General features: G+C 38.7%; 1 protein-coding gene across 1 annotated transcript; it reads left to right on the top strand.

Moving 5' to 3' along the window:
• Nucleotides 1-12,886: 12,886 nt before the first annotated feature.
• On the top strand, nucleotides 12,887-13,360 carry LOC130139075 (agamous-like MADS-box protein AGL80). The gene has a single exon (XM_056315307.1). It carries the CDS (start codon nucleotides 12,887-12,889, stop codon nucleotides 13,358-13,360), a length of 474 nt encoding a protein of 157 aa, XP_056171282.1.
• Nucleotides 13,361-14,012: the final 652 nt, after the last annotated feature.

The raw sequence follows: 14,012 nt of genomic DNA on the forward strand, positions 1-14,012 counted from the left end.
TTTATTTAACCTAAACTTTTCAATTAGTCCAACAAAATCCTAAACTTTTGCGTGATTTTCAATGTAGTCCTCCCGATTAATACTCGACTGGAATTATCGATGTTGTGATCCAATCATTGTTGGCCATTAGAGGATGAATTGATGGGCAAAATGATGTCGTTTTGCTTAATTTTTTTATTTTTATATGTTCTTTCTTTCCTTTTGGTTATTGTTCATCTTCTACCTCTATTTTTAGAATCTTCACCTACCTCCTGCAAGAATGGTAATCTTGAGTCTTGATCACTAGCGATCTATATGTGTTTCTCGTTCCGGTGGTCACTAGGGTTGAGGACAGCTACGGCGACCTTAGATTCAAGGTCATGAGCCCCGGGACCTCGGATCGAGGTCGTGGAAGCCGTGAATAACCTCGACCAAGGTCGCCTTCATGGCAGCTCAATTTCGTTTGGATGTCACTGGCAACCACGACAACCTCATTGGGGGTTGTACGAGCTTCGTGATGACGCCAGCCATCCAGATATAGGCTTAAAGGCGAGCCGACTCGTCGAGATCTTGACGAACCCAAGTTTGAGCTCGCTGAGAGATCTTGGTGTTACAACACATTGTCCCTTTCGGGCATCTCATCAAGCAGCTTCTTTGCAACCTCCACTTTCGAGAACTTCCAGTAAAGATCCACCAAAGCGGACCTAATAAACAAATCCAATTTAAACCCATCAACAATAGCTTGCGAATGCAGCAAAGTATCTACCTTTTGATCTGGAAAACCCGAAATAGCATAGAAAAAAGTGAAGTTGTCGGGCCCACAAACCAGTGTTCTTCCTCAAAGTGGGGAACAAGAACAACGAGATGGACAATCGAGGCGAATTGCTATTAGAATAGCCCTTGATGACCACGTTGAAGTGGAAAAGGTCGAAGATTAACTAAAACGATGTCATTTCGTACACATTAGATTGTCGACCGTGCACGAAGGACGGCCTGGACAGCCGACGGAACGGAAATGCCACGTTAGTAATTTTAGAGGATAATTGGTTGAATTGACTATATTAGAAATTTATGCAAATGTTTAGCACCAAGGATCCATTTATTTTGCGAAAAACATTTTCCTCATTTTCCAGCATTTGGTTTGCTTAGGAAAATAAGCCAACGAAAATTATTTTCCTAGTTAACGGAAAAGGTTTCCTTACCAAAGCTTAAATTCAGGAAAATGATTTCCCCTTTGAAAGAATCGGAAAACGTTTTTCGAAGTATGACTAGCTATAGGTGCTTGGACTCGAAACTCTACGCTTGGGCATAAAAACCCCTACGTTGGTTACCTGGTCCCAACATTAGGGACCAGGTTTCGGCTGCCGGGCAGGTTCATAGAGGTTGAGCCCAAACCCTTGGTGCCTATACCCGATACTCCGGCACCCAACTCGAGTTCATAAAGGCCGTGCTTAGGTCCCCGATGCTCGAGCTTTAGTCCCGACCCTCTAGCCCAAGTCCACAAAGGCCGAGGCCGACGAGCTTGAGCTCGATTGTGGCCATCGCTTGGCGAGCCCCGAGCTTGCCAGTAGCAGTCGCCGGTTAGTCATGGTGGAGGTAGGAAATAAATGAAAAGGGAAGAAAATAAAAAAGAAAAGAAAATTAAAAAATAATAAAGTATTCCAATTTTTCAAAAAATGAAAAGAAAAAATAAAAAAGAGAAATAAAACAATTAAATTTCGATTTTTTTAAAATAAAAGTTAAAAAAATTTAATTTTTTTGGCCTGAAATAAAGCATGAGATTGAAATCATTTTTCAATGAAATCCAAACATCATAAAACGATTTCTATCGTGTATTACCAAACAAAAAAAACTAAACGTATTCCTCGAAAATGATTTCCCGAAAAGCATTTTCCTTTATCATTAAGTTTTCCGTGAAACAAACGCACCACAAATTAAATCAATTGAAAGGTTTAGGACTACATGGAATCTGTACGATGGGTTTAAATATGAAAAGGCAATCTTCCAGATTTTAGGTATTAAATCCACGTCTCTATTACCGCAAAAGTTACGGTTACTATTGTATGGTAGTAACGATCTTCTCTATGACATTCACATATTCATTTTCGTTATTTAGGCATGTCATCATAGTTATTTCATCTAGCATGCAGATAAAATCATATATATTCCCCCTAAATCCTACTTCAGTAAATAGCAATTACATTAGAGTCTTATATAGTATTTTTCCAATTAAACACATATACTCAATTAGTAAACTTATGGCAAGAATTTGGGTAGGTTTAGACCTATCCAAACTTTAAGTAGGTCTTAAGATTAAAATGATGTCATTTTCTAATTTACCTATTAACAAGATAACTAAGGAAAAAAATTTCTCTGCTCCTTTTCTCTTCCGGACCTCACACGTAGGCTAGACTTTTGTCTAAGTTTAAAGCATGGAAACATATGATTGGGGCGGCAAATAGGAGTCTGAAAGATTTGAATTCAGATATTCTTACTTTGATATCATGTGAGATTTTGTGACACCATTCCCAACTATTTTAAAAGTTTAAATTATTAGATAAATGCATAGTTTAGGCTCCATTCGTTCATGGAAAACGGCTTTCGGGAAAAAGTTTCCTGGATTTTCCGGTTTTTGATTCACAGAAAATAATCTAGTCATGGAAAACATTTTCCACTAGTGGAAAAAAAACCTTCAAAAGTGGAGAAAATGATATCCGCTTTTATAAAGCGGAAAACATTTTCCATATCTTCTTTCACCTCGCTTTCTTTCAACAAACACATTTTCCTTTTATTTTTATTTTCTATTTTTTCATTTCTCCCCTTCTTTATTTAAAAAAATCAAAAATTTAATTTCTTTATCTTTTTTTTTTCCTTTTCTTTCTTTTTCTTTTTGCTTCTTTCCCAGCCAATTGCCGGCAGCCGGTGACTGACCACATGCGAGCTTGAACCCTATCGAATCTGGCGAGCTAAGTGAGGTTGCTAGAGCCTTGCCGGATCTGGCGAGGCTCGAACTCGCTTGTGGCCAACAACTGGCTAAGAAATAAGCAAAAAGAAAAAGAAAGAAAAGGAAAAAAAATTAAAATTTTGAATTTTGAATATTTTGGAAAATCAAATGAAATACCAAACGGCAGAAAATTTTCCAAGGCATGTTCAGGTTTCAGCAGAATACCGGAAAATATTGTCATTTTCCTAGAAGATGACTTTTCGGAAAATATTTTTCAAAAACGTTGTATTTTTTGCAAAACAAACGGAACTTTAATATTTAAATATCCTAACAATAATCACCACGACGCAAAAATGCTGCCACTCACCGTGCTGCCATCACCTATCAATCGCCACCAACCCAACTGGTCACCACCTCTAACTCTTAACGAGATCCCAACCCCTCTCTCTCTCTCTCTCTCTCTATTTGGACATCATCTTATCCTCACCGTCGTTGATGATGGTGACACCTCCACCGAAATTTGAAAACCGAGACTTGGAGGAGAGCCCTCTAGTTCTTCATGGCGAGGTCCACTTTTAGATCTTAGTGGAGTCATTGTTGTTGACTCGACGTCCATGAATACAAAATGCAATAGCGTTGCAACGGCAATACTGCAAGATTTGGAGTGGTAGCGGTGTGAATCTCGTCATCATAGAGAGATGGAGACATGGTGACTATGGGTTGCAACCGAACAGTGAGGCCGTCGTCACGAGTGGTTCCGAATGACAGTGCGACGAGGACTCAAAGGTGGCTGCTGTCGCGACCTAAAAAAAATCGGTTTTTCGATCTTAAGCTAATGGATTACTAGATCAATTAAATTAACTAACTTAGCTCGAGTTCTCCCAAACTCTACCAAATCGCAACTTAGGTCCAATTGTGAGCATGCAAATATTTTTAATGGGAGTCGCCACTAATCATTTAAGGTAGGTTGATTAGAAACCTAAATAAAATAGCAGGAGTACTATTTTATTTCTGCGAACCAGAAATTATGGATTCGGGGACTTGGTTACGCTAGATTCCCTAACGCCCTTTCGGTACCAATTTCAGGAAAGTACTCAATTTGACAATTTTGATAAATCATGGCTTAGAGTTCAAAGGTGCAGAAATTTCTTTTTTTGATTTTCTTTTATTTAAATGAAAGCTAACCTATATGTAATGGCGTGCAAAAAATTGACATGCGTTAATGCAACCTAACATGCAAACTATATGTCATGCGACGACGTGACCTATTTTTAATGACGGGCATATTATTTTTTGTATTTTTTCTTTAATGAAATTCGGAATTAAAAATGCCAATTACCTAAACATGCAATTTTAAACTAAAAAAATTAACCTATTCTAGAGTAATCTTTTTGGTATTTTTTTAATCGAAATTCGAAATTAAAATCGAGTAAAAAAAAATATATAACCGCTAAATCTTTCGAATTAAGTTTCGATCTGAAGCCTGACAGATCGATCCTAAAATTCGAAATACCCGCTATGGAAATAACTCTATCTAAAGCCTGATAGATAGATTTATTTTCACGTGTGCGGTTGCGGATTAGGAAATTTTCTTAATCGATCACATCTTGAAAAAATTTAAATATCTCAAATATCTTGGATATATTCAAAGGATTTTGAAAATTCTAAATTCTATCAAAATTTGAAAAGTAATAGATATCCAAGATTTCAAAAAAAAGAAATAAAATCCTAATTGAAATAATGCTTATTATCCAAATATGCAAAATTAGATATCAATAAGCACAAATTAGGCAACCAAATATTCGAATCAAATCGGGATATGATAATTACCTGATTTGCAGATTTCTTTCCTAATTTGAATCTGTAGCGGATCGGGATTGCAGATCGGAACGGGGTGCGTCGGGAGCAGCGGTTCGCAGTGGATCACGAGAAGCTCGTCGGCGTTGTGGCTCGTTGAATGGTTCAGATGGTGACCTCGTATTGGTGCTCGACAATCTGCAAAAACAGAGAAAGAACAAGTGTCGCTAGGTGCGAGGCGGTGAGTCACGGAGGCGACGCTGCGTTGAGGCTAACGAGAGGCACAAGAATCGTTGTTGATGCTCGGCGAGGCTCACAGCAGCAACCGGTGAACGTCGTTGGGGCGGAACGGCAACGGCTTGATGATTAATCGCAACAGCTCGGTAAGGCACGGCAGGGTTTAATTGTAACGAAGACTCGCTGAAAAACCCGCAAAAAGAATCAAGATTTGTGCTGGTTTTGACTGGAGCTTGTTGGACCACCACTATTGCGTCGCCCGTGCGTTTATCAGGAACTGGGAACTTGCTAACACAGCTGAACGTTGGTCAAGGAGTGGTCATATGCAGCAATAGGGACCCACGAAGATGTTGACTTCGCCGATCTAGGCGTGTTTGATGCCCCCAAGAAAAAGAGAAGTTTCTTGAGCTCTTCTCGCCTTCTTTTCTCACGCTTTTTTTTTTTTCACTCTCTCTCTCTTTCTCTAGCCGTGTGTTTCTTGTGCTCTCTCTGAAAATTCTGCTCTGGAAATTATGAAAGCTCCCCTTTAATTATGACACATAACGATGTATTTATAATGTAAACCTAGGTCAATTAGCCGAGCTTTCTAGTCCTAATGGGCTTAGGCTTGGGTTTAGGCTTTAATTATCATTTAATTTCAAGTGGGCTGAATTAATGTGGGCTTTTTTTAATTAAGCATAATGGGCTAATTTAAGCTCAAATTAAGACAACCAAGCCCTTCTGACTTGTAATTTTCGGCCCATGCTTTCCGAGTGAGCCGAGTCTCGTTCGGTGCCCGAGCTCAATTTACATGACGAATTCTAAGCTCGCTTGCCACCGCCAATCCGATGCGGAATGCAATTAATTTATATGAACCTAAACTATATGATGTGCAATTTTAATATTTTTGTTTAGGGGTTAAAATTTAATCCCTAATTTTCTATGCAATTAACCACTAAATGATGCGCCGAAATTTAGGTGTCAACAGCCGCACATGTGGCTAGTTAGGAACTTTGTAGAGAGATGCTTTAATTTTTCCTCTTGCACAATCACAGATACATGTCACTTGACAATTGAAAATGAAGGGGTCATGCAGGCCCAAGCTCATCCCACTTGCGGAAGCTTAATTGATGCTAAGAGCCTAAGCTTTTTAACCGCCAAGGTCCTTTCTTTTTGGCTTTATATACTTACCATCAATCATAGATATTCTGAATAGCAATGATAGGTATATACTAAAACTGAATTTACAACATAGAACTTATTAAATGATGTGCCAGATTGTACGTGAACATTTAAATATATAGGCCACATTTGACTTCCAAAAACAGTTTGTTACAAATAATGAATTCAATCTTAGTAAATTTACCATTTCTTCGTTCAAAAAGACTCGAAATTCTCTCCAGTCTAGGGCCATATTATGACAACTTTTTTTTCAATATATTTCATTCTCTTTATCTTGTCTCGTTACTTCGACTTTGAATGACATATTGATAATCCGATAACGGAAAATTCTTTTCACGATATAGGAGCAGAGTCAAAATTGGATTTGATAAATTGTAATGTAATTCATCATAATAAATTAATGTTTCCATTATTGAATAATCGTTTTGAGTTGAACCGAACATAAACTAAATTTACTTATGGAATTTCCCGACTAGCCTAATACGCAATTTTATATTGATTTCCCACCTTAGCTCATCTAGGTGAAAAAAGATGGATCAAATTAAGGGGGTGTTTGGCAAGTTGTCAAATAGTGAAAATTTCTGTTCTTTTGTTTCTAGAATTAGTTTGGGAACAGAAATCCGTTTGTTAAATTTTTTGTGCCAGGGCATAAATTTGCAAAAAATTGTTTCCAGAATTAGTTTTGGAATAAAATCAAGAAGCAAAAAAAAGTAACTTCTTGATTCTAGAACAATTTTTCCATTTCTGATTCTTCTTGGTTTTCTTCTTCCTTTTTGGTTTGTTATTCTTCTTCTTCCCGGTCTGCCATTGGCCAGGGCTGGCGAGGGAGGCTCGCGGCCGCGACGGCGAGGCCGACCTCGCCCTCGCCACCCCCGGCGATGGCGAGGCCAACCTCGCCCTCGCCACCCTCGGCGACGGCGCGGTCAGCCTCGCCTTGGCCGGGCGAGGCTCGACCTTGCCGTGATCTGGCGAGGGCGACCTCGCCGTCGCCGGGGATGGCGACGGCAAGTTTGGCCTCGCCAGATCTAGGTGAGGTCGAGCCTCGCCCGACCATAGAGAGGTCGGCTGGGCGAGGCTCAACCTCGCCGTCGCGACCGGTGAGACTGGCGGCAAGGGCCGCGACGCCCTCGTCGGCAATTGGCCATAGCCAAGGAAGGGAAGGAAAAAAAAGAAAAAAAGGAAAAAAATGAAAGAAATATTAAAAAATTTAAAATATTATTAATAAAAAGAAATTTTATGTAGTTACCAAACGCTTTTATGTTCTTTTTCTTTTCTAAGAATAGAAATTTTGGGTAATTACTAAACGCCTTCAAATGCTTAGAAATTATTCTCAGGCACAAAATAAAAAAGAATCATTTTTGAGTAAAATCAGTTCTTGAATACAGAATCATTATCATACGCACCCTAAATGGCCGACCTTCCACCAAAGGTATCTTATTTTCGGCCATCTCAAAGAAAGTTAAACGGATCAAAGACATTTAAGTACAGAGCTACATAGTATGGCCAAGAAAAAGTACATACATTGAAAGAATTAAATGATTTGTACTTTGGAAAGTTGAGTTGATTGGACACAATTATGTGACATAAAGGACCTGGTCCCCCTATGCAGATATACATGAATTTTATGTTTTTTTTTAAAAGCAAAAACCTTGGAAACATTTTATATTACGCAGAAAATATGCTTTTGTAATCAATATTCACATGTGGAGAGAGATAAAGATAGAGAGATTAAAGAGATTTACACCAGGGTCCACATCGCCATCTTCCGGGCATATTTTCTTTGTGACCAACTCCAACATAATAATCCTCATTTGGTTAACATCATTAAGTCTAATTATTGATTTGTTTTGCTCTTAACTTTATCTGATTTGTCCTGTTTTGGGTAGAAATCTCTTGTATTTCCAAATCTGAAGGATGAGACAAATGTGAGTTCTCCAACCAGCTGGAAACCGGTGAACTTAGGATGAAAAACAAATTGGTTTCCCTATTCTTTGCTTCTTGAAAGTGATTGGGATAAATTTAAGTTTTTGGTATATGGACTTCATACTTGATCATGATTTAATGCCTAAGCTTCAATTTGTCTTCCAGTGCGTTCTTTGACTTCGATCACCATGTCCACCATTGTGCTATTTTTGGTAGATTGTTGCATTCAGATACATATTTTTAAAACTCGAATATGCATTTGACATATGAGATATATTAAAATTTCCCATTTTGTAACTTAAGTATACCATTTTTTATAAGTTGTGCCACTTAAATGATTGCTTGAAAAGTCACGGTATCAAAGTAAGTATTGAATGAAAGTTATAGTAATGTTATTGTCTTTTCTTACCTTTATACTGTTAATTGTTTTATCAAATAGCAATATATATATGAATTTATGGCAAAATTATAAGCCTGAATAAATTCTTGCCAGAGTAATCTTGCAAAGAAAACATTCATCTATGACAAGAATCAATGTAGTTACCAAAAATGAAAATGATATACATTGCACTTTATTTACCCTTACCCGTTGGCCTATGTTTTACACTATTTGCACATGAAATAAAGTTTGGATTTGTTCATAAGAAGAAATGGATGGAACTTAACAACCAAGAAGGGTTGAATCGATAACATTTTCATGCAAACCAACATAGATGATGAAATAGTGCTTGTTAAATGATATACGGTACAGAGCAAGTATCTTCTAAAATTTGAAATGTGGAGAATAAGGAATAGAAGGGTTTTGCAAAGCAAATTTGTAGTGGTTCGGTCTTTTCACTTGACTTGCCCCACTTTTAAGTTTCAACTCTAACAGCCCAATAACAAAGCCGGAATTCACTATTTCCAACCCTTGAAGCCTTAGACTGTGTTTATAGATGAAGTTGCCTCTACACTGAGGGACTGTAGCTCGTTCCCCAATTACAAACGCTTCACTTTCCTCTCAAAGCACTCTTTTACGGAGACTGCACCAGCATTCCCTCAAAGAAATACTCATATTTCATAAGATTTTTCTCAATCGATGAGCACTAGAAATAAGAACAAGTTTCAAAGTGTGTTAATCCCTTTGGCCACACGCACATATAGGTCAAAGTAGCCGCTACAAGGTCTGTCCATAACTCAAATTGTCCTTTAGCAGCTAATAAATGGACTTTACTTGAAATGGATAATTGCCTCTACTTCCTTCCTAACACTTCATCTGCTTAGTAAAGAAAGGCAAATCCCAATCTGACTTCTCCAAAACATCTCCCTGTGGATTCCAATCCCTAAAATTGACTCCAATGCACTAATTTGATTTAATCAAATTGATTTAGAACTGGGTCTTCGTTTTCAAGTGCGTGCTCCACTTTGTCTTTAGAGAGAACTTCTCCTACAAAGCGATCCATCCAGACTTGGCCGATCTCATCCATTCCTAACATATTGATATACTGAATGTTATCCTAGCCGTTCTTCTTCTATTTGGTCCATTGAAGCATCTCAACAATCACACATCTGTCACGTGTTCACCAAAATCCAAATGTCCTTCCAACTTTAACACTTTCTACTCAGTATATTATTTTCCATTTGCAAAATATGGAAGCTCTCCACTAGCACAAACATCCTGATGTTCTCATCAACTCTATATGAACTTGTGTATGTAAAGGATATTTCGTCTACACACTCAAATATTTGTTCACAACAAACTGTTATCTTCAACATACATAGAGTTTTTTCGACATTTTCCTTATGCATTCGTAAATCTACATAATTACAATGTGTAAGCCCAAGCTACATATGGGAAATTAGATGATTATTTTGTTTGATATAACTAAAACATAAGTGCTAAAAATTTAAGTTTGGGTGTTGAAATTTACGTATTAAAAATGAAAATAAGTAGTCATTTGAGAGTAGATAAAAATCAAATAATTTCTTACCATACATGGAATAGTGAGCATCATCGCATGCTTTTGACATTGATAATTTTATAATGATTCCCATTGGATATTGAATCAATTGGCCAATTAAGTAAGCCCTTCCTCGCTTATGAAATTAAGTGATTTTGACCAAAAAATCAATGAAGGTGTGTGTAATTAGAGGTTATCAAATAGCTTAGAATGATAACGATTTTGTTTTTCTATTTTTCTATTTTTTTTATTTCCAAGAACAGGTTTGAAACATAAATCCATTTGATAAAATAATTTTATTTTTCTATTTCTAGGACAAATTTTTAGCCTAGAAATAGGTTTGGAAAAGAAATGAGAAGTAAAAATTTTCTACTTTTCTATTTCTTGAAAAAAACATAAAAAAACAACTCTCTTTTATTGCTCACTCTAGCCGCCCACCGCAGCCGCTTGCCTGTCGTCTGCTGCCACCGCTCATCGTCTGCCACCCGCCCGCCACCAGCCATTCGCCATCTGTGGCCCACCGCCCCCTGCCCGCTGCTCGTCGTCCACCGTCCACCGCTCGCCCGCCGGCCATCCGTTACCGCTCGCCCGCCGGCCATCCGTTACCGCTCGCAGACCGTCCTCTGGGAGTAGAAATTTAAGAATAACTTATCAAATGAATTTCTAATTCGAGCACTGAAATTTTGTGTCATTATCAAACATTACTTTGTGCTCAAAAACTCGTCCGGGGAATAGAGCCAGGGAAGAGAAAAATCTATTTCTATTCCTCTGATGATTTTCTAAGAAAAATTATCGTTTTGATAATGACACAAAATTGATAGGTTATTCTTAAATTTATATTCCTGGTAGCCGGCTGGCAGCGGCGAATTGCCGGCAAGCGATGGCGGCTGGCAGTGGCGGACGACCAACAAGTGGCAACGGCGGATAGCCGGCAAGGGAGGGCTCGCGGTGTAGGGGGGGAGGGCTCGCGGCTTTTGGTGCAACGGCACGTCACGAAGGAGCAGCAGATCTAAGCGGTGGAGCAATAGGTCATCGGGATCGGGGCAGGGATAGCAACGCCTCGTCGGGTCACCAGGAGCAGCTGGTCGGGGAGCAACGGCACGGCAATGTCGGGCAGAAGAACGACAACTCGTCACGAGAGCAAGTTGTGCCGTGGCAACAATAGGGTGAGCCAGGGAGCAACACTGGATCGATGAGGAGGTGGCTGCGTCGTCGTGCGAAGGAAGCTCGGCCGCGGAGGGGGCTTGGCTGCGAAGGACTTGGCCAGGCTTTCTCTTTTCTCTTTACACCTCACGTGTGTCACTCTCTGTATTATGAAATTATGATTACCGCCCTCCAATCAAGAGGCATAACTATCTATATATAGCGTTAACCTAGATTTATCTCACTATCGCAGGCTTAAAGTAAGCCTTTTCCAATGTGATGGGCTCTAATAACCTAAGCCTAACTTATAATTAAACTTCAATTGATTGAATTATAATCAAATTAAGCTCAATTTGGCCTGTCTTATCTTGTTATTTTCGGCCACAATGCCCTCTAGCCTGATTGAATTTTGGTTGATGTGTAGGCCAAATCTGAACTAGTTTGAGTTTATTTGCCAATCGTCGGTTCGATGCAAAAAATGCAATTAAACTATATGCTTCTAAACTATATGCTATGCAATTTAACTTTAATATTTTTGTTTAAGAGTTAAAGATTAATTCTTAATTTTCTATGCAATTAATCTCTAAATGAGACGCAAAAATTTAGGTATCAACACACGGCGAAAACAAGAAACACACGAGTCACAACTCGCCAACACATATGACGTGCAATCAAACGCACAAAACATACAATGATAAACTCTTGATATAATTTCGAAAAGGATAAAATGTTCTGATAAATACTAGAAACGTCCTATTTTTTTCTAAAAAGAATCCCAATGAGATAACTCCTAAAAGGTAAATAATATCTACTAATCGATAAAAATAATAACCTAAAATCTAATCAAACAATAATTTAAAAGGAAATGCCGTCATCTAAAATATTCAAATAAATGTAAAAATCTGCAAATAGAAAATGAAATCCCAAATATGGCTGATACTCCGATCGCGCGTCAAAAATCAACACCGGAAAGCTCTTCCATGGAAAGTTCATTACTATTTCATTTTGGATATGACTTACACGTACTACTTTACAACTCCCAAAGTTTATTTCCACAAAAAGCAATCTAGTCAAGTCTATCTCATTTTTGTTCTTCATGATCTAGCATTAACCAAAACCAATAAGTTTCCAAGCACAATAGTTAAGTGAAATTACAATACGACAGCAAGTTCTTCGTGAAACCGTAACGAAAATAACGACTTTACACATCTCTGTCCTTTTTTTTTCTTTTTATTTTGCCGAACCGACAATGTAAAATTCGAAAGCTCTATTTTTGCGCGCATAGGTTGGTTGATCGATATGCTTAGTTGTTCACTACTAAAAATGCACTTTGCATACATAGAAAGTTCTTGGATTTCTATCTGATCAGGAGCTATTTAATTTCATCCTATCCATGTTCCTCTCAATTGCCATATGCGAGTATATTCCTCTTCCACTCCCTTCCACTTTCAAAGATTTCCAAACTCGGTCAATGATGCATGTGTATCCAAAGCCTTTCATTCACCGACCATGATTTTCTATGCCGGATAAGAGACCCCAAAAGAGAAAAAAGAATCAGCTCATTCACTACCATGTAACCTTGGCATGATGAATTGCAAATCTATTTCCATAATCCAGAATTTTCACCATCTATGGCACCGCACTTCCTAATTTGATTCTCAATTGCCTTGATTCAGCAGTGCCAGGATATGGAATCACCCTCTTCGAGTACGCTATAAATACGCATGTCTGGAGGTAAGAGAGTCCACATTGAGAATTAACCATGATGAGGAAGAAGTTTAAGCTCGATAATGTGTGCAGTGTGAGTGAGTTCGCTATCATGTATGGTCGGGGCGATAACGAACCAGCGATACGGCCATCTCACCCGGAGACTGCACAATTGCTGTTGAGTTTCCAAAGCTCCCCAGAAGCAGAGAGGTCCGAAGAAATGTCGACCCAACAGGCTTACCTCCGGGAAAAGATAGCCATGGACCAGGAACTGCTCAACAAGTATAAACGCAGAAACAAAAACATGCAAATGAACCTCTTGTTGCACCGATTCCATGAACAAGGGAAGAGCTTCGAAAACTTTTCAAGAGATGAACTCTGCGACTTACTCTCCTTCTTGGAGGAAAAAAAATCAGAGCTGAACAAAAGGATCGCCTATGTCGAAGGGCTAGCCCAAGCAGAAGGTAACAACAAGCCTCAGGTACCGGATCAAGGGTTCGTTGCAGACCACAGCAGCACCAAGAACTAAACAACGGCGCCACAATACCCGTATCCTCGTCGTACAATGTAGAATCCCACTAACTTTGGGAGAGGGAATTGGAACGACCTATATGCTCTCTTGCATGGTTAGGTTTGTATCAGTTATTATCATGTCCGTTGTTGACGACGCAATGTTCTTAATCGAATAAATTTCCTTTTATGATGACTTGAGACTAACAGAAGACAGTCTTAAACAGAGTTTACGTTCTTCTTATAAGTTGTCCACAAAACTTTCGACCAGCAAACATATCTATCAAAGGATTATTACCATTTGCACTGAAAAGGATAGAAATTCCATAACATGGCTAAGGACTCTTCCTTTAGTCATGATTTTTGCCTCAAGAGTACATAATTATACTCGCTTCACTAAATAATCGATTCATCAGCGAAGAAAAGCCCAACTCCTCGATCAAAGCTATCTCCTGCTGGTCCCATCCTCAATGGGAGCTAATCTCGTAGCTCTATCTCTCTCGTCTGATCTTGGCGCTCATGCTCAAACATGAGCCGATCGTTTCTTAAAGACGGTTTGTAGATCATCAAATACCCACAAATGGAATGAGAACTGGGCCCATGTAAATGATCAAGACCTCGCAAACAACAATGCTCCTTCCCCATTTGGAGTTCGGAACCTAAAGGCAATC

This window comes from Syzygium oleosum, unplaced genomic scaffold (genome assembly GCF_021117445.2).
Source record: "Syzygium oleosum isolate NSW1041296 unplaced genomic scaffold, Sole_v2.1 Sole_v2.10, whole genome shotgun sequence".
NCBI lineage: Eukaryota > Viridiplantae > Streptophyta > Magnoliopsida > Myrtales > Myrtaceae > Syzygium > Syzygium oleosum.